The sequence below is a fragment of the Ambystoma mexicanum genome, chromosome 11, assembly GCF_040938575.1.
Source record: "Ambystoma mexicanum isolate Mex_15411 chromosome 11, UKY_AmexF1_1, whole genome shotgun sequence".
Taxonomy (NCBI): Eukaryota; Metazoa; Chordata; class Amphibia; order Caudata; family Ambystomatidae; genus Ambystoma; species Ambystoma mexicanum.
In genome coordinates, this window is record NC_090934.1 from 852344417 (window position 1) to 852366470 (window position 22054).

The 22054-nt window shown below is 48.3% G+C and overlaps 1 protein-coding gene across 22 annotated transcripts in view; it reads right to left on the reverse strand.

Moving 5' to 3' along the window:
• The window catches only part of CYB561A3 (cytochrome b561 family member A3), a 235007-nt gene that overhangs the window by 199888 nt on the left and 13065 nt on the right, over positions 1–22054 (reverse strand). For all 22 annotated transcript variants that reach the window (XM_069623851.1, XM_069623862.1, XM_069623855.1 and 19 more), the window contains one exon: positions 6471–6656. In XM_069623851.1, coding sequence (XP_069479952.1) covers positions 6471–6648 — 178 coding nt within the window. In that variant the 5' untranslated portion in view covers positions 6649–6656. The remainder of the gene's footprint in view (positions 1–6470; positions 6657–22054) is intronic.

The window sequence follows — 22054 nt, forward strand, 5'->3', positions numbered from 1 at the left end:
CTGGAATTAGGGTGCAATTCAACCTGATGGTAGGCCGATTTAAGATCTAGTATGGAGAACACTTTTGACCCAGCTACTCCCACCATCAAATCATCTATTCGGGGAAGAGGAAACCTGTCTGCCACAACCATGCTGTTTAGATGTCTAAGATCTATACAGAGCCTCAAAGACCCATTGCCTTTTCTGACTACAACTATAGGACTGACCCATTCAGATGCTTCTATCTTTTCAATGACACCATCTCTTTCCATTCTCTTGAGTTCTTCCTCTACATCTCCTCTAAGAGCAAGAGGAACAGTTCGCAGTTTTGCAATCTTAGGGACAGCTCCTTTCTTTAGGCGAATTACATGTACAAAGCCCTTAAGACACCCCAATTTCCCAGATAACGTGGTTTGTATCTCTGTGGGCTCTCCTCCCGCAACAGACATTACCTGCTCGGGATGACTTGCCTCAAGCCTTATCTTCAATTCAGCTTGATCACTCCATGACAACAATTCACCCCCTCTGTTGGTAACATACACACAACCTTTGGCCTTCCTGTCCTTAAACTGTAATTCAGCATCAAAGCAACCTATAATATCTATGGGAACATCTCCATAAGCATTTGCTTTAACAGTATTTTCCCACAGAGTACAACTATCGAATTTGTTCCTCCACACTTCCACACTTATCAAGGTGTAGTCAGCACCACTATCCATTAGCATGCGTACGGGTACACCTCGAATTACAACCTCAGCATAAGGTTTCTGCATTTTCACTCTGCCATTGACAGCATTCACTGTAAATACCACTTCTCTGCCATCCTCACAATATGACTCATCTTCATAACTTGCACCTATTTCATGCACTTGATTTGACCCAGCATTAAAATTTCTACAACATCGGGCAATGTGCCCTCTCACACCACACTCATTGCATATGATATGAATAGCAAAGCAATCCTTATCCGAGGCTATATGCGACAAGCTTCCACATCTAAAGCATCTTCTCCCTGGAAAACCTCTGGATTGTCCTGAATCCCTAACCATCTTGAAAGAATTCATGTCTTTGGGAATCCCTCTGCTATCTTTTGCAGGGACCCATTGACGCCATCCTCTGCCAGTTGCCGGTCTGTTCTCTTCGCTCCTTTTAGCATTCTGCGAGGCGCGTCTTGGATTCCACGTACTCTGCCTCTGAACAACCTTTGACACCTTCAGCACTGAACCCTGACTCTCATCCAACTTGGGTTTACCATTGTTCACAGTATCCGATTGAAGAACTTCAATGCACTTATCTGTGTGTTCCACCATTTTCGCTATCTCAATTGCTCGATCCAAAGTGGGGTTCCTCTCTTTCCATAGTTCTTTCCTAATACTGTCATTGGAACATTTAATCATTAGCTGGTCTCTCAAGTGCTCATCCTGACAGTGAGTGAATTTGCATTTCACTGCTAAGCCCCTTAAAGCCTTGACAAAATCCTCGATACTTTCCCCATTCTTCTGCTCTCTCGTGGCAAATTTATATCTTTCCAATATAATGTTCTCCTCCACTCTAAAATGCCTGTCCAGTTTGGCTAATGTCCTTTCATATGGACCAGCATCCAAAATGTCAGAAGGCTCCGGCAATCTCTTTAAGACCTCTTGGCCTGCAGTTCCCAAACAGTGAAATAGCAATGCCTCCTTGCGCTCATTGGAGTAGTTGGCACCAAACACTGCTAAGGCATATTTGCTGAATCCTTCCTTCCAGTCTTCCCATCTAACCCTGGGTTCACCTGGCACTGCCAGAAAAAACACAGGAACAGGCACATTTGCCATGTCTCAAAGTTGCAGAATAGAATAACAAGCTTGCAATTCTGGTTTAACCAATAGAGCTCCCACCCAAACAGGTAGGTGACACTAATTAAAAGATAGCTGCTTGGTTATGTACTCACCCTGGAGCGCCTCACCAGGGTCATCGGCGGCGACTCCTTTCTCAACCTTGCTCAGTGTGGGGCCAGGGTGTCCAATGGCCGCTCGGAAAACACACAACCCAAAATCCAATTATAAAAGTGCCAAAGCCGTGTCTTTGCCAGCCCGGTCTCCACAAGTTCAACAAAATTGCAGGGGTTCAATTCCAGCTCCCACAGACCACGGAGCCTCCAGGGGTTTTCCTCTGGCGCTAGCAATGTCCCTCCGGTGGGTGCCACACACTGGATGTCAGGCCGTCAATAATCCACTGAAAAAGGCCCTCCCTCAGGCAAGTCAGGCTGGCTCCGCTCCACAGCCAGCACACTAGATCTGTAGAAAAGGCGCTGGGGGTCGTCCTCCGGGTCCCAGTCAAAATCCTCGTCGCCAAATGTTATGTACAAAGGGAGGCTTTCACATAACCAGTAGTTTAAAGGTAAAGAACCTTTTATTTGCAAGTTGATGACATAAGACGACCCCCAGCAGGAGGAGTACAATCTTCCCACTAAGGCCCTGCTTCTTCACTGGCTCTCCTTGGAACCCTGCTACATAAGATGCAGTTCTATGTTCTATAGTATCTAAGTGACAATAGACATAGTGAAGGAAATATTATACACTCATGGTTTAACAGGTAAACATTGGAAACACTGCACATCCTAACAGAGGGGTATCCTTAACCAGCAAAATCACGGCAGAGGGGACAGGCTTAGAGGCAGCCAGAGTGGTCACTGGGCATTGGTCCATTTTGTTCTGCATGCCTGCCTTCTTGGTCTTGTCCTTGGCCATTGTTCAGATCTGAGGTTGCAGAGGGCCCCCAGTACCAGCAAGATGCAGTCCCATTCAGGAGACACCCAGAAGTATGCGGCCCTGGCAGTGCAATAGAGAACCCCCGGCTGTAGTGTGTTGCAGATAGACCATAGACCGTTCCAACAACACGTACTCCTCAGGAGACCATTGGGTCCAGGTGCCAGAGGAGCCAGGTGTGCCAGGCCTTGGGGTCAAGAAGGAGTATGTTGGGCACCAGCGAGGGTCTTCCTGGGGTGGTGGAGGGCCAAGAAAGTGCAGTCAGTCACTGTAATGACTGTCCCATGAAAATCAATGCCAATAGGCAGATGGAAGAAGCAAGTCTCTGCAGCGCACACCCGGGAGGAGCCACTATTCCAGAGCCTCCCAGGGTCCAGTGGTACACAGGTATCCCTGCGCAGGAAGGCAAGCGTAGCGACTGTCGGGTCCTTCAGGACCTCACCTCCAAGGGTGAGAGCGCAGCGTGGAGGGGAGTGGGAGCTCACGCAATGGGGGCCCTCCACCTCCAGCAGGCACCCCACAGAGCACTCAGGGGACAAGTGCACACTCTTCTTTAAATCTGTTGTCTCCAACGGCACAGAGCGGTGCAGTCTGCCAGTCAAGATCACACCGTCAAGAGACAGCAGGATCTCCGGGCACTGCTGGTCAGGCCCCCGCAGCACTGCGTCCTGTTTCAGTGATGGCCGGATCACCAACCACTGCACCACCAGCGGCGCTCCTGGCCTTGGGTGGAGGGGGGCACCCCAGGTGCACAACGGTCCCCCTCAGTCAATTATTATGCAACCTGGTCAACTCTCCCCACAGTATGCCTGGACCCCAGATGGCAAGCGTGGCGGACCTTGCACCATGCTTGCTGGGGCCGCCAGAGCGCAGGTGAATATCCCCATCAGTTTGGCACTGATTTGTGCCGGGATTGCAGGCGATCAATCCGGGGGCAATTCCACGCCGGTCCAGAGAGCAGGATGCAACGGGCCAGGTGGGTTTATGGATCAGGGTATGTGAAGCCGCAACGGAGCTCCTCAAACACACGTCTACATCGTGTCCCCTCCCATACCATTCCCGATAGGGAGTTCCTCCTAGGAATGGGAGTCCTTGTCCCCTAGAGGGGAGCCACTCCCAGTGAGGTCTCACTTTCCCAGAGGGAGGGGCGTACTTAGCAGGCTCCCCCCCCCTAGCCTCAAAGAGGGTGGCTCATGTGGAGAGTCAGAAGAAGGATACAGACTCTTAGAGGATATGATGTACACTTGTTTATTAAAATAAAGATTGAAGGCCTAACTCTCCCTCTGACTAAGGGCGGTGCCTACCTATTTCACCAACTAAAGTGTTCATCTGTCAGTCGTGAATGTCCAAGGCAACAAGTCTGTTTTCCAAAACTACCCTAACACTAAGAGAAAACGAATAACTCCCTTCTCCTGAGAGTACTACTATTACCAGTCTTTAATCCACATTTTGTAAATAGTCTCTTGCGACTTAATTTCTGTAATTCGCCATTTGGGATATTGCACTTGTTTCCTTCTCCTCAAATCTTCGTTGACTCGCTTAGCTGGTTTATGATTTTGGTCCTATACCTGCCTGGATCCTTTTGAAGGAATATGCTTTTCATGGGCTTTCACCCTTACTCTACAAACTTTCCTGAGTGACTGGGTTTTGTCTCTGATTTCTCCATCAGGGGTCACCACCGTTTTTCCTTCTTCCCCTTTTCTAGGTTGTTCTTTTTCTGGATAACGATTTGTCTTTCCCCTTTCAAAGGTATTTTCTCACACTGGTTCTCCTTCTCATTGCCTAGTTTTTCCCCTGCCTTTTCTCTTAGCTTACAACCTTCGTATCTATTTCTTTTCCTAGTTAAATCTGTTTTGTTTCCTCTACTGTGATGAGCTCACTGTGTGTTTCAATGACTTTCTCTAGATTCACACTCTTTATACTAATATAGGTTCAAAGCTGACTTAGTTTCATACCTTTGACTGCAATTAGTTAACTGAATATTATAATGGATTTTCTCTTGCTTCACAATATTTGTATCCGTTTGGGTTCAAAGCTGACTTTGTTTCAGGTCTTCTATTGTGATGAGTTAGCTGTTGACTATATCGATTCCCTTGAAGCTCCCTCTAACTCCAGTTACCTTCGTTCTTGATGGAGAAACTTGTCAGAGGGTTTAATTTCAGGGTCTTTCACCACATTGCAGTATAGCAGACGGCGTCTTCTGCTGGGTGTTTGTACCCTCAGTCTCTCTCTCTCCTTCTGGTGGTGTCCCACTGTCTGGCTGAATTCACAAACATCCTGCAATCCTCTGTTGTTGGCGGTTTTGGCAACGTTCGTTGGACCAACGGTTCACCACAGAGTTCTCTCTGTTCTCGCCACCACCTTCACTTAAGTTTGGGCTCCCACCCAGGAGGTTTCTCGGCTCTAGTGTTTACTGTGACTTTGGTATCCCGCAGCTTGGGGTTTCCCCACAGACTATGTGCGATCCTCCCTCTCTTCACCTGTGGTTTGCTCATCCCTCGTTGGATGCACGTTCTTGAATGTCCTCGCCCCAGTAAAGTGGGTGTCTTGATTTAAATGGAAACAACCTTTTCTCACAAGATAACGATATCCCTTAGGAGTTTCTTCGTCCCAGTCTTTATGGGTCATATCGTCTTGAGTTTTAAAACATCCCACATAGGCCATGGTACGTCCAGCATGGGGGAGTTCCTCATTGGAACGGAAGTCCTTGTCCCCAAAAGGGGGGGGGGGTCTTCCCCCAGTGAGGTCCCACTTGCCAATATCCCTACGGAGGGTACTGCGGAGCAGGCTCACCTCCCTAGCCTCACATGGTTTCCCCCTGGGGAGAAGGGACGAATGTCCACGATTTGTCATATAGTCCCGTGGGGGGAAGGGATGAATTTTCTCGATCCGCCCCATAGCCCTCTGGGGAGAAGGGACGAATAGTCCAGATTTGTCACACCCCTCACAGCATTCTGACAGGCCACCAACACAGAAATACTTTGGCTGATCAAGTTGGCTTTGTCAGCTTTCAGCCAAACCTAAAAATTGACCCCTTGGATATAAAGGGCATAAGACCCTATCATTCCCAAAGCAGGTTCATGAGACCAAGGAGAGAAGGGTAAACAAGATTTGATTAGAAAGAGATAAGAGATTTTTACCAAAAGGAGTGCAAGCCAGGTTGGTCCAACCAGTAACATTGAGGGTCATCTGGAACAAAATAATTACCTGGGAGGCTAAGGTTTTATGCTAGCTTTCTAAAGTCAGTTCTCCAGTCTCAAGTGGTTACGACTGAGGAGGTACTAGGCATCCAACAATATTAATGTGTGTCAGAGGACAATTATATTAAATATCAAAAATCTTCACAAAGCTCAGAAGAGTTGTTTTGTGCATGGCCACAATGCTCTCTTAGTTTGCCACCAAATGATAGAAAGCCAGAAGGGGATTGCACATTTCCTCCAGCATTGGATCTTTCATACATTCACATGCTTGAATTATTTCCTGTTGTTAGGCTGGGAATCTTAAGTAAATAATACATGTATGTGCATGCAGATCTATAAAAAGGCTGTAGAGGCATCAGGAGTAGCTGGTAAAGAAGTGAGAGTCCTGAAATCTTAGATAATTACACAATTTGTGTTTTTTGGTTCTGAAAATTGAAAAAAACCTCTGCAACCACAGTTGTCAAAATCTCTCCCTTCGTTGCCATTTGACAATATGAGACACCAGATTCACCACCCCTCCGAGACATGTCCAGTTACCACCTACCTGATCCATAGAATACAACCAGTCCAGTCACCATGCACACTGGGTGCCAGTTGAACATCCTCCCGGATCCATCCCAGGCAAATCCCCCACTCCAGTTCTGGAGCCAGTAGACTGTAAAGAGCACACAGAGGGCACCCAGAAGGCACACAAGAAGATAAAGGAGCGGGAACCACTTCATAGTTGCACCTGGAGAGAGAATGAAATGATAAGAGTATGAAGGAACCAGCCTAGAGGAGGACGGAGTCTGATTATAATTCAATGCGAGATGTAGTGGAATTTAAGGAACTGATCTCTTGGGGGATGTGAATATACTTGGTTAGGATTAGAAAAGGGGTTTATGGGGGAGGGAATGAGATCAATGAAGATTTATTTTTCGTACTTTTGTTATTATTTAATTTGCCCCCCCACCCTTATATAATCACTGCATACCAGTGGGGGAGAGGGTGCTCCAGAAATGCCAGGTAACAAAATATGCTGGTTATAGTACAACAATCAGGTGTTCCAAATGACAGGTAATCAAGAGGGAGAGAAAACATCCTTGACTTTTGCTCTATGTTCTGGCACCTGGCCATTCAGAATGGTTTGAAAGCCAGCACTATTTACTTTCCGGTCTGGCACTTTGCCCACACAAGCATTCCAGAGAGAAATGACATGTGCTGACTAACGCTACTTTCCCGAGAACAGTGGAATTGTAATGGGACGGGGGCGTGCTCGGAGGGGGTGCAGGGTGTAAAGGGCAGAAGGGTGTTAATATTGCACAGACAAGAGCTATGCACGATTGCCATTACCTCTTTAAGTGTTTATGCAATTTATCTTGTTACTTTCTGCCCTAATTTTCCCTTTATCATTTTTTCTTCTTTCTGTTTCTGCAAATCTTTTTCAAAGCTCCATTTTATTTTATTTTTTAATATTAAAACAGTCTGATGTTTTTTACACAGGATATATTAGTATAAAAATCAGGTTTTCATCTTTAGAGGACAAACAACACTGGGCATAGGCCCAAAAGGAAAATGAATAATACTGTTTAAAATAGTTGCTATCTTCTAGCAGCAATGTTACTTTTATACAGTGCTGTACTGGTGTCTTAAATAAAGTCCTCTAGACAAGAGGATTCCCTGGTAGACATTCTAGAAAAGAGAAGAGGCGCACACACATGCTGCATCGATTCACTGTTCACACATACACCTATGTGTCCACACTTCTTATCAGTATCCATATCACTCTCTCAGTCTCACACACTCTGACAAAGCTCCCCCATTCAGACTATATTCCATCTCCTAATAATTCCCACACTCAGACAAATTAACAACCCTTATTACTGGTATCAACAGCTCCTTTATTTTGTTATTAGTAGCCGCCTCTCCTATCATTTGAGATTGATATTTTCCTCCATACTGGTTATTTGTGGCAATAATACAAGTCACATTTTATTCTCATGTGCAGTTATTGGCCCCACTTTCACATGATGTCAGGAATGGCACTCTGTCAAGAGTGGCACAGGGTACACAAGTAGGGTTTGGGTGGCTGAGCTGAGGTAAGGTAGCAGATAAGCACACACAGCAGGAAGTTCAACAAGAAAGAAGAGTAGGAAACAGTAGCTGTGAGCCAAAAGGGGCAAAAGATACAAAGGTACAAACAAACTGGATTCCCTCTTGGGGTGTATGCTGAAATGGGAAAGAGTGTTCCACGAACCTTAGGAAACTCCAGCCTTCTGCACAGATTGCTATAACAGAGGCCCACGCTGTATGCTCATGGCTGGGAACAACAGCAGTGGGTGTCTGTAACACTGAAAACGCGACAAAGGAAGGGGCAGAGGTTGCCTGCCGGAAACCAACAGGCAAGCTCTGTACAAAGGGATTACATAAGACACATGAGAAGACAAGAACAGAAATATCCAGCGAAAAGGAAGTCAATGAGCAATCTAGCAGAAGGAAATGAAGGAAAGGCAGTTAGACTAAAATAGATAACCTAGGGTGGAGTACAGAGGACTCAAGGAAGAGAACAAGGAGCAGCAGTCAGGAAAACAGAAAGCTGCAAGTAGGAAGCAGGTCTGCAGCCAAGAGTGGCACAAGGTGCAGGCAAACTGTATTGGACTGCGGAGGACTGTAGTAGGCTGAAAGGCAGGGAGTCCAGAAGAACAGGACAGAGAGAGATTAGTAGTAGGCGACAGACAGAGAGCCCAAAAGAATAGGGCCGCTGGGTAGGGAGCCCAGAGGAGCAGGGCTGTAGGCAGCGAAGAGGTGCAGGCTGCAAGGTAGGGAGTCCAGGGAACAAGGGCTTGGAGACAGCAGAAGGTTGCAAGCTCCACGGTAGGGAGCCCAGAGGACAAGGGCTGTAGGTAGCCGGAGTGAGGCAGGCTGCAGGGCAGGGAGCCCAGAGGACAAGGATTGTAGGCAGCCGGAGTGAGGCAGGCTGCAGAGCAGGGAGCCCAGAGGACAAGGACGGTAGGCAGCCGGAGTGAGGCAGGCTGCAGGGCAGGGAGCCCAGAGGACAAGGACTGTAGGCAGCCGGAGTGAGGCAGGCTGCAGAGCCGGGAGCCCAGAGGACAAGGACTGTAGGCAGCTGGAGTGAGGCAGGCTGCAAGGCAAGGAGCCCAGATGACAAGGACTGTAGGCAGCTGGAGCGAGGCAGGCTGCAAGGCAAGGAGCCCAGATGACAAGGACTGTAGGCAGCCGGAGTGAGGCAGGCTGCAAGGCAAGGAGCCCAGATGAGCAGGGCAGCAAGGAGTGAGCCCAGAGGAGCAGGGCCGCTGACTGTAGAGGGCTGCAGAGGACTGTAGTAGACAAGGACAAGGGCTGTAGGTAGAAGGCAGCGGAGCGAGATTGGCTGCAAGGCAGGGAGCCCAGGAAGGGAACTGGATCAAAACCGGATAAAGCAGCAACAGGAACGGCATACAAAGTAGAGGGTCAAGGCAAACAGGAGCGGGGAGATCTCAAGATGCAAGACACTGTGCTCCTGCAGGCAGCTGCTTATATACAGCCCTGCCCTGTTCTGAAGCAGGCTAATTGACAGCACCTGGAGCAGCACACCTGAAGACAATCTGCCTCCTCCCTCTCTGGTCCTGAGCAGGGGGAAGCAGCACTGGCCGCTAGGGCTTCTGGGGATTGTGGCCCCAATAACGATGAATGAGAATAGCCAGGAATTGAGGACTGTAGCCAGGTGCATTATGGTAAATGTAGTTAATTGAATAAAATAAGAAAGAACCAAAGTTGAGCAAATGGAAATAAAAGACCAAGGCGTGAATAGGAGTTGTTCAAAGAGTATTAGAAGGATCAATGAGTACCAAGTAGTCCATGATGGTTGCCAATGCGTGTGCCAGCGGCGCGGGCATGACAGTATGCCCCTCTCCAGGCCCCCTGAAGACTGACCAACAAGAGCACGTCCAAGGCCTGTCACACCGCGAGAGAGTCTTATACCAAAAAGACACATCATGAAGCACCAAAAACTGTTTAATGCTGCAAGGTGAGAGTCTTGAAGGGAGGAGACATTACCAATGTTTCGAACCTTTGAGGTATAATGCAGAAAAGACAACTTCTTAGGGACCAAATACCCAACAGTGCGTTCATGAACTGAGGAACTGTGGAGATGTGCTGCAGACTCCATGGCACATATTGCTTTGAAAGAAGTGTTCTTCCTTAGGACTGGCAATGGTACAGTGCTGAAAGGTGGAACCAGAGATTCAGCTGAATTGGTTGCTCTAGGACGGTTGTCCAAATAGTCAGAAGCAGCAATGGCAACATGCAGATTTGCGACGGAGACTTCAGGAGTAACAAATGTTGCAGGAACACCATGAGTTGCAGAAAGATCAGGAATGGCAGTAGGAAGTTCAGATGCTGTAACAGCTGGAAGTATAGGTGTCACAGGAGCACCAGCCGACAGGGACGCGACTGATGGTGTCATGACTGGCAGTTTAGGTGCTGCAGAGGCACCAACAGGATCTACCGGAGCTGTAGCCTTAATAGTAGAACTTTTAACTGGCTTTGCAACAGGTACTGTCCTTGCAGGCAGAGAGGAAGGGGGTGCTTCGACTGCAGTAGGAGTGATCTGAGATGAGGCATCAGTAGCAGATTCAGGAGTACTAGCAGGGGGAGCAGCAGAGATAGGGCTAGCAGATCTTGTAACAAGTAGCATGGTGGATGTAGGACCAGGAAAGGGTAAGCCTTCTGAAGGCTGGCCTGCAAAGTCTTGTGTGCCCAAGTTGATACATGGATCTGGGGTATTGACAGTAGGCAAAGTTGGATTCCAGACAGGTACTGGGTATGTTTCAGGATCTGACTCCTGGTCAGGAGTGCCAATGTTCATAGAAGCAGAATACATCTCAGATCTGGTCACTTCAGTAGAGGCTGTAAGTGGGAGTAAAGGACTGACATCAAGGGCAAGAATGGAACAATCCTTTGACTCAGCGGAATGTCCAGTCAGATGATTACACTTGATCTTTGGTGTAATGGCCGTGTGAGCGATCTGGCCCACTGGAGAAGTCCATTCTTCATTATCTGAACGACAGCCTGCGTTACTGTGGCTAGTAAGTGAATGAGCGGTGTCAAGCTTTAACTGGTATGTATATGCCAAGTTCAGGTCTTCCAACTGCTCTGTATAAGTCTGTATCCTCTTCTGTGTTACCAGTACAGGCCTTAATCTGTTAAACTCTAAAGACAGAATGTCTTGTGTTGGACATAGTGTCAGATGGTCTGGTAAATTGTGTCCCTTAGCTAGATTCTTATAATGCAGATAGACAAATTCATCATAGAGGTCTTCGGTTTGTCTTTTAAGGCTTAAGAGTTGTTCTTGTAACAGGTATGTCCCATTAGCCTGTTCTACAGCTTCAGAATCTGGTGCAGCAGAAAATTCTGGTGTTGCAATAGGAAGAGTGACCTTAGAGTTATCATGGTTAGTAGTTACTGGGGAAGCATTAAGACAACCGATGGTCAGTATTGGTCTTTTGTACCCAGGACCAGCTGCACTAACCTCAGGATACTGAATGCCTTGTCCGGTTAAATGAGTGTTTACAGCAGTCAGGGGAGGTTGTGTAGCTTGCCAAGCTGATCTTGAGCATATCACTTTGGCAACAGCATACTCTGGTTGAGAGTCTGCCACAATGAGCGCAATATCCTTGGCTGTAGCAGTGTTACGACATTGGTCCTGAGACAGGGTAGCCTGGGATAAAGGAATACAAGGTTCGTGTACCGGCTGAATGTCGAATGTAGTGTCAGAAGAAATGCCAGAAACGGCATGAGTGTTTTCCACTGGTTGGGCTAACAAAATCTGCAGGAATTCATTTTCTTACTGTAGCTCTTCTATAGATAAAGACTGCGGATCATAGTTGCAAATGTCATAGTAGTTACACATGGAAGGGTCATCGAGCCAGTGAGTGTAGTACTGTGCTTGTAAACCTTTGTTTACTAGGGCGAGTCTGTCTTTTAATCTATGGTTTTTGTTTGCAGTCCTTAAGAAAACATTTGATTTTTGCAGAGGTTTCTTGAACCGAAAAGAAAGCATCTTTGGTCTGTGTGTGCCCTTCCTGCCTATGGAACAAGAATCTTTTTGGTCTTGCATTCTGTCAGGAATGGCACTCTGTCAAGAGTGGCACAGGGTACCCAAGTAGGGTTTGGGTGGCTGTGCTGAGGTAAGGTGGCAGATAAGCACACACAGCAGGAAGTTCGACAAGAAAGAAGAGTAGGAAACAGAAGCTGTGAGCCAAAAGGGGCAAAAGATACAAAGGTACAAACAAACTGGATTCCCTCTTGGAGTGTATGCTGAAATGGGAAAGAGTGTTCCACGAACCTTAGGAAACTCCAGCCTTCTGCACAGATTGCTATAACAGAGGCCCACGCTGTATGCTCATGGCTGGGAACAACAGCAGTGGGTGTCTGTAACACTGAAAACGCGACAAAGGAAGGGGCAGAGGTTGCCTGCCGGAAACCAACAGGCAAGCTCTGTACAAAGGGATTACATAAGACATGAGAAGACAAGAACAGAAATATCCAGCGAAAAGGAAGTCAATGAGCAATCTAGCAGAAGGAAATGAAGGAAAGGCAGTTAGACTGAAATAGATAACCTAAGGTGGAGTACAGAGGACTCAAGGAAGAGAACAAGGAGCAGCAGTCAGGAAAACAGAAGGCTGCAAGTAGGAAGCAGGTCTGCAGTCAAGAGTGGCACAAGGTGCAGGCAAACTGTATTGGACTGCGGAGGACTGTAGTAGGCTGAAAGGCAGGGAGTCCAGAAGAACAGGACAGAGAGAGATTAGTAGTAGGCGATAGACAGAGAGCCCAAAAGAATAGGGCCACTAGGTAGGGAGCCCAGAGGAGCAGGGCTGTAGGCAGCAAAGAGGTGCAAGCTGCAAGGTAGGGAGCCCAGGGAACAAGGGCTTGGAGACAGCAGAAGGTTGCAAGCTGCACGGTAGGGAGCCCAGAGGACAAGGGCTGTAGGCAGCCGGAGTGAGGCAGGCTGCAGAGCAGGGAGCCCAGAGGACAAGGATTGTAGGCAGCCGGAGTGAGGCAGGCTGCAGAGCAGGGAGCCCAGAGGACAAGGACTGTAGGCAGCTGGAGTGAGGCAGGCTGCAAGGCAAGGAGCCCAGATGAGCAGGGCAGCAAGGAGTGAGCCCAGAGAAGCAGGGCCGCTGACTGTAGAGGGCTGCAGAGGACTGTAGTAGACAAGGACAAGGGCTGTAGGTAGAAGGCAGCGGAGCGAGATTGGCTGCAAGGCAGGCAGCCCGGGAAGGGCACTGGATCAAAACAGGATAAAGCAGCAGCAGGAACAGCATACAAAGTAGAGGGTCAAGGCAAACAGGAGCGGGGAGATCTCAAGATGCAAGACACTGTGCTCCTGCAGGCAGCTGCTTATATACAGCCCTGCCCTGTTCTGAGGCAGGCTAATTGACAGCGCCTGGAGCAGCACACCTGAAGACAGTCTGCCTCCTCCCTCTCTGGTCCTGAGCAGGGGGAAGCAGCACAGCACACCTGAAGACAATCTGCCTCCTCCCTCTCTGGTCCTGAGCAGGGGGAAGCAGCACTGGCCGCTAGGGCTTCTGGGGATTGTGGTCCCAATAACGATGAATGAGAATAGCCAGGAATTGAGGACTGTAGCCAGGGGCATTATGGTAAATGTAGTTAATTGAATAAAATAAGAAAGAACCAAAGGTGAGCAAATGGAAATAAAAGACCAAGGCGTGAATAGGAGTTGTTCAAAGAGTATTAGAAGGATCAATGAGTACCAAGTAGTCCATGATGGTTGCCAATGCGTGTGCCAGCGGCGCGGGCATGACACATGAACCCCTAAATAACGAGTGCAGTGGGTGCTCTATGAATATATGCAGCCCTTCGGTTATAGAGTATGAATGATGGTGAGTGATGGTGTCGTGAAGTACCTTGCTGGGACCCTGGTTGCTAACAGTTCTCCAATGTTCAGCAAAGGATGTCTATCCACCCAGATATTCTTGCTTATATCCCTAAGATGAACACACATCCTGGTGGCACCACCTGGTTTTTGTACCAGCACAATTGGGGAGAGCCACTCCGAACTCTCTATAGGTTGAATTATCCCTTGTTCACACAGTCTGGGGAGTTCCTTTTGCAGAGCATCCTTAGTTCCAATTGGGATACCTCTCACCTTGTATGCTACCGGTTTCGCCCCTTTTTTGAGAATTATTTTGTGTTGGAAACCTTTCAAAAATCCAATTGAATCATTAAATACTCTGGGAAACTGTTTAGTTAAAGCATGACTGTCACCATTGTCCTTCAACAAACTCAAGATAGGAACCTCCTCACCTGGATGAATTCTAACCTGTAGTGTGGCCTGCTCCCACCATCCTACCACAGATGACCCATTTCTCGCCACATATAATTTGCAAAATGTTTCTCTGCCGTGAAAACACAATTTCACCCATGTGTAACCAATAATGTCCATCGGTGTCTTGCCATAGCCAGATGCTCTCACACTGGTACACTGTAGTTCTTCAGGTTTACCTTGTAACTCCGTGACAAAAGTAGCCACATCCACCATTGTATAAGGTGAACCAGTGTCTACTGTTACGCTCACCTTGTCTCTGCGGGGACTTTGAGCGCTGACGCGTGGAGTGTCTGCTTCCCCGGTTAGAGGCGCTGCCCATCTTTTGTTCCCTGGACTGGCCTTGGGTCAGCTCCTATGACATAGAAAGGGTGGTAAGACGGTCTGTGTCTGCCACCTGTGACCCCCACCCTGCTCCTTCCACACATGTTCCCCACTCCGAGGCGCTCTCACCTTTTGCATTTGGTTGGTGGGCTCTTCTTCCTGCTTAGTCTCAGTAGGGGCGCAATGTCCTGTAGGGTCCAGTTACTTCACTGACCCTTGAAGTCGAGTGGCAACCCAGAACTGCTGTGGTCGCAACTCGTGTTGCTCTGCTTGTTATTGTCCATGTAATCCGTTGTATTTTATGTTGTCCATGTTCAGTTATCTGTGTTGTCCTTTGCTGCGTGCCACAGTCTGTGCTCGTTTCACTGTTGTGGCACTAAGCCCTCCTCGGTGTGTGTTGGTTTAGTGCAACACGTGGGAGCGGCTGAGCCAGTGGGTCAGGGTGGCCTGCCTTGTGTCTAGGGGGCCAGCGCAAGCTAAGGTGCAGTTTGCATGATCTAACCCGTTCTTTCTCTCTCTTTTCCAGGTACATGTGAGCCGGTGTGCTGAATGAATCCGGTCGATGACGACACAAGCGGTGAGTAATGCGCGGAAGTAATAGGGGGCTATGAATGAGCTCAGCGGTTAACCTTGTTTTCCTTCTCTTGCTTCTGCAGGTGCAGGCGACCGATGAAAGCTTGAGTCCTCGATGAACAACCGGGTCATTGCTGGAGGCACAGGTAAGTCAGAGCAGGTGAACATGCAAGGGCCGATTGTCTCCGGCTTTTCTTTGCAGGTTTGTAGAAGATTGCTGGCAGGAGTTCCTCGGAGAGCGTTACACTGCTAACTGCAGAATAACGCGAAGCATGCATTAGGGTTTGGGTGGGATTTATATAGCCAACCACGCCCTGCCACTCCCATTGTGCAGTTAATTCCAGAAGCTCTCTGCCACACCCATGATTACAGACTAATGCACAAGCTAATGGCTTAGAGCCACACCCTTAACTGCAATTAGCACAGAAGTTAATCATTCAATGGCAGACCGACTATACCTGTGTTTTCCTTGAGGTTAGCTCCATGAGCCTGGCGACAGGACTGGGTCCAGGTGGCCCTGCTTTAAGGCTTGATCCAGTCAGGGCCCTTAATGTGCCCCAATGTTCCCACTGCTGCTGGGCTGGGGCGATCTGGTCTGCTCACCATGACATCTACCATGACCGGTAGGGGCACATCATTTTTTAGCATGTGCACCAAAGGCCCTCTATTTCCTTCACTGGCCTGACCATAAGGATTTGTACATGTTCTGTGTCTCCACTGGCAATGGACAACATACTACCAGGGCCTTTGACTTCTTCCACCAGCCTGACCGTGTTCGGCAGAGGTCCGTTTGCTATTTGTTGTCCAAATCTGCCTCTTCCCGGACATTTCTGCACACTTTAGCAAAATGTCCCACATGGCTGCATTTGTAACATTCAACCGCAACTGCAGGACACTCCTTCTCTATGTTGCCATGTCTGCTCCACCCACATTTCTGGCAACGATTCTGAAATTGAAACGTTTCCCTCTCTTTCCTGGGATTTACTTTGGCATTGTTGGTGGCCACCCTCTTTATTAGCGCTAAAGATTCTTCACCATCCTCTTTCTTCTCTTCCTGAATGGATTTGATTTCTGTGACATCATCCCCCTCCTGCCTCTCTCATACAACGTTCCCCTAGCTCCATGGTTCTGGCAATCTCTAATGTTTGCTCTAACGATGGGACATTGGCTTGCCAGAGTCATCGTTGGATGCGAGAGTCCGCTACATTCAACTTCAACTGGCCTCTTAAGTACTCATCAGCAATTGCCGTAAACCTGCACGTGGACATAAGACCTATGAGTGCTGCTATGTATGCATCAACAGACTCATTTTTCAATTGTCGCCTTGAGAAAAACCGATACCTTTCCAAGACAATGTTGACCTTGTTTCCGAAATGCTTAGCCAACTTCCCCAAAGCACTCTCAAACTTCCTGCTATTGTCCCTGTTCCACTTTCAGTGCCGTCGGGATCAGCTAATGAACGAAACATTCTTAATGCTTCTGCACCTATACAGTTCAACAGTGTAGCCTCTTTCAAGTCATCACTGCATTTAGCTCCTCCAATTGCTCTTAAATCTACCTGGAACCCATCTATCCACTGCTCCCATGGACAGATTGGGTTTCCTGGTTGAGAAAGAAACTCAATTGGCGCAGTTACATGCTGCATGTTCGGAGGGTTAATATCCCATCAAAAGCACAAATTCCTGTGAGCCGATTGATTTCAGCAGCTAGCTGGAGGAATGTTCATTTTATTTCTATGACTTTATCAGATGTCCGTTTACAGTCTCTTGGATTTGCTCACAAAGAACAATATTCAGTGACTTTGGCAATGTTGTTTCTTGTATTCATTACATGCAGGCTGGTGTTACAATTTTCTGTATAATGTATAGTGCCTACTTCCACAAAGTGTCAATGTGTAGTTTACTGTCTTATTTCTTTTAACTGGGCAGTTCATGTGCTGCAGCTTTTTCTTTTCCAAAACTGTTATTTTTGTACAAGCAGTACAGGACACCTTTGTAGTACTGAATTCACGTGCCTTGTCATCCAATGCAGCTTTATTGAACTTAAACACTACATTTCTCTTAGTCCGTGAAGCTCTGTACGTTCGGTTGTCATGGCAACCAAACAAACACCATAAAATGGCCACCACGTTCAAAGCACGCCTCGAGGTGCTTTCCTCTAACACACCACCCATTGATGACGCCTGTTCAAAAGACGCACATGGCTTATCAGGGCTTAATCGTCTCCATTTCCAGCGTTGCCGGCACACACTGGTACTTGCTTTTGTCGGCATGTTCATCAGCGTGTTGTGCTGTAATTTCTTTGCTTCCTCTCGCGTCCGTTGCGTCTGCGAAGGTACCTCTTCTGCTGCCAACGGTTGCTACAGTATCATTGAAACAGCAGCAGATTATCTTCCCCGGGGGCTCAGCAGTTACTTCGTCGCCAATTCTAGTGAATTCATTGAGGCAGAGCCAAGCATGTATTTACATCTGGTTTATTAGGAGAGCCCCCAGAGAGCAGCAGCCATCTGAGGCTCAGCAACACCGTTCACGCAATGGTTCTGGAATGCAGAGGCATTCCCAAAGCATTAGAGATGACATACACAGGAAATAAATAGACCCCATTATAACATAGTTATGCGTCTTTTGAAGGTTTCTTAGTTAATTGTGATTCTTAGGCTGCACCCAAAAAAATCTTATGTTCAGTCCCCAAACATGCACCTGTGCAGCAATAGCAACCCTCCTCTCCCTAATTTCTTATCCTGCAAAAGCCCTAAATGTAGTAGTACCCACCCCATTGACCTTGGAATAATGAAATACTTAAATTAGCAGTGCTGACATACAAATCTGTGCTCTGCAGAGCAAGCATGTCGCAGCACACCCTTAAGTAGCTTACCTGCTTAGAAACAAGATTGCATGTTGTTAGGTTATCACAATGTAAAGTTCAAAGGACACGCACAACAACAAACTTTAAGTAAAAATAAAAAAAAAAGAGAGCTATGCATCTCCAGCGTTGACATACATATGAATGCAGGGGCTGTACGATAGCTCTACGCCCCCTCCACCTAGGTTCTCCTACTCTACTCATCGCTCTCAGAGGGTCTCTGCACTTCCGATCTATGCCGCTAGAGGTTCTAGGAATTGTAGGGAAAAGTTAACAGTCTATGATTCTAGGTAGACTACTGACGAGCCAGAAGTGTGTCGTAGTAAAGTGGGAGGGAACAGATGGAGTACCTAGATGATGTCGTTTCCATGGCGTCTACAGCAGAAGGAAGTGTGGTGATCACGCAGGAGAAGGAAAGGGTAAGGAACAAGCGTGTGTGTGGCAAGCGGAGGAGAGAGAATTCCGATTGGGGATTCTTGAGAAGTTGGACATGCGTGAGCGGTCCATAAGCAGGGGGAACCAGAGCGTAGACCAGGATGTAGAGGTGAGGGGGTAATAGGGAGGTGCAGCAATTAAGGGCAAATGGCTGATAGCAGAGCAGACCAAACAACTGTGGGGGCATTTAAACATTGTTTATACGTGCAGGTAAAGCCTTCCTGCTAATAACAACAATGCCCTATGTGGTGCAACTGAAGGCTTTCAAATGCAAAAGAGCTGGAGAACATATTAGATCACACAAACACTATAAGGATTGAGACAAATGCCTTCAGTACAACATCCCAAGTCAAAAAGGAAGATCTTCCTGGAATCATTCTGGAGTCATCCAGTGGCTCCAACCTAAAATCATCCATGGCTAGTTTAGGGAGATCATCCCGAAGTATGTGTATAGGCCAAAATATGTAAATGAGACGGCCAAAATATGTAAATGAGATGACTCTAGAGTTATCACAGAAACTACTCCAGGATGAGTTCCGATTACTTCCAGTGATGCTCTTGTATTACTCCAGGGTGACCTCATGACAACTTCAGGAGGGAGGGATGGGGGTGGAGGGGAATACTCCAGGATGACCCCCTTGACAACTTCAGGATGGGGATTACTCCAGGATGAACCCCCCCCCATGACAACTTCAGAATGGGTTTGAAATTGCAAACCATTATTGCAGACAATTGGGGGCGTGGCTTGGTAGCCATGGACTAGGCTGCTCTTCTGACGAGATCCTGGATCCGAATATTGATCCGTATGAACGCAAGCTGATCCAACGTGCAATTCAGCAAAAAAAAACTATACCAAGGCAATCGGAACGCACGGGGACCCGACGAATGCAACCGCAGTCAAGACAAATGGACATGTAAGAAGAAAGGAGGCCTTGAAGATTTCAACAAGTGCTGCGGGGTCGGCATCAAAATGGCCGCGACTTCAGGACAAAGGAGCCCCTGAGCGGGAGGATCAACATCGGACTGGTGGCTCAAGTGGGCAGTTCAGCTGGCGCTGCCCAGGAAAAGAAGAGGGTATAGGGGCAGAAGTAAACACGCCCGGCGGGATGCTAAAGAGCAGTGGGACGAGTTTGCCTCCACTGGAGCGCCGCAAGACTGTTGTCGCGGGGGGTGGCCCAACAGCACCATAAGAAAGGACGTGGAGCCCCCCATATGCAATCCAAGTGCGGCGGAAGTCGGGAGAACAGCTGCAACAAGCGAGAAAGGCCATCTGAATACATGACGCACCAAGAAGCGGCTGGAAGCCCGTCATGAAGCTTGAAACAATGGGCGCCCGCTCCCGGTAATGCGAACTCGTAAACGTGAGCAAGCATACTGAAGAGGTGAAGCTGCACGTAATCAGCAGAGGAGCCGCACACAACAAGGGGAACACAGGTGTGCAGTGTCTGTGAAGCGCCACAGCGCTGAGTGGGTGAACCGTGCGCGGCATCAATAACACACATATTCCAAGACCACGAGGACCATAAGCAAAGAGACAGATATTGCAGGGATGGTTCCCTTGGAGGTGCACTGCTGACACGATAAGCCTGCAAAGGGGAAGGAGCAACCCAGCGAATTTCGGCAGTGATCCAGTGGGACGCCTGGGGCAGGCTCTGCAGTAGCGCGGGGAGTGGCACGCAGAACGGACCAGAGTGGCGCACACAAGCTGAAATACGAGGCACACACTCAGTTGGGGTCAGTGAACAGAAGTATGGATGCAGTGTAAAATGGCTCATCAGATGAATGGCGCCTGATGTGACATGCGGATGAGTTTGCTATAAGGCCACAGCACGCATGTGATACAGCGGGGCGTGTGAAAGGCGCCTTCTGGAGACTGAAGCCATTGATAAAGTAGCTCTAGCCGAGATACACTAGCAGGTGTGGTGAGGGTGGACAGTTTTGTAAGCGCGGCGAGTGGAGTGGAGCTGGCAAATGCAACAGGCAGCATCGTCCGGATATACTGGTGTGTGCCCTGCTGGATGGGAGCTGCACAGCAGTTCCCCTTGGGGTGGGCATACAGAACCAAACTTCACGGAGGTCCGAGGCACAGTGGTGGTAACAGAGAAGGTGTGCACATTGGCCTGCAGGAATAGGCTATGGGGACTTTGCCTGTAAATATCATGGGAGGACATAGCCCACTCGAAACACAACCTCTCAGGCCACCACACATCGCAACTCTCTGAAGTAGGCGCCCCAGTGCCTGACTGAACAAGTGGAGACACAGTAACACTGCAGAGCCGGAGCCAGACACGCAGGGAAGGCTGCACAATGTCAGTGAAAGGAGCGAGGGCCAAGAGCAAACAACCCACCAAGTAGACCTTCGCAAAAGCACAGCGGACCCCCTCGACCCCGGTGCAAAGTGTAGCGGTGACCGCCGTGGAGGGCACCCCAGGAGGAGAAAACCGTCAGGTCCTGGCTGCCATAACAGAACTGAGTGCTGAATGGGGGACGGCCATGGCAGATATGCGGACGGCCTTGGAGAACAAAATTGATGCAGTAGGAGTCAAAGTCACCCTGCTGTGACAAGATGTTAGGGCACTGGAACATCCCACATACATTTGATATCAAGGAAGTTTTTCAGTACACTGGACAGCATGTGCAGGGACTTCCTGTGGCACGGTACACGAAACAGTAGCCCTATGGAAGCTGCAGAATTTTCTTGAGAAGGGAGGGGGGGGTATTAAATTGCCTAATTACGAAGTTTATTACGTTGCAAGTCAGTTGCAATATGTGGCTAAATGGCTCTCCGAGGAGGTAACATCTGAAACCAGGTTGTTCATGCAGAATTGTGCCCCATTTTATTTGAAGGAGGTTATGTGGCTGGCCCCGGTAGTAATGGACGGGCGCCTGAAGATGATGGTACTCGGGTGGAAGATGTGGCGTAGAGCCTGTCAACTGATGGAGAACACATACCCGTGCTCCCCACAGGTGCCACTGGTTGCACTGGCGGGTGGAGATGAGCAGCTAAGGAAGTTAATCAGAAACCACTGGGAGCCTGCTGGGATAGCGACATTGTGGGATGTCTGGCAGGATGGGACCATGGCAAACTTTGAGGAGCTTGGGGCGGAAACTGGGCTACATGTGGGACAATATATCATGTACCATAGACTTGTGCGTAAGATCAAGTGAACGTGGCCCGATTCGGTACTGGTAGAAGAACCAGACGCTACTATAGACATAATATATGACATAGCTGGGGGGGGGTGGCATGAGACGTCCAGAATATACGGAATGATGATGTCCAAAATGGGAAAGGAGGTGGCGCAGCGGAGACTAGAATGGGAAAGGGAAGGAACAGCCCCAATGGAGGATGGGATGTGGGAACAAGTCCAAGGGTATCACAAGAAGGTATCGAGGAATGCAAGACTTAAACAGATGCAACTGTATATTATGCATAGGGTGTATCTGACTCCCCAGAGGATAGCCAAGTTTACAAATGCAGGACGGCAGGCATGCCCTAAATGTGATGAGGAGAACGCAGGCATCGTGCATATGTTTTGATCATGCCCGATTATTGAATGCTTCGGGGGGGGGTGGTCGCACATAAACTTGCTGAAAAGGGTATCGAG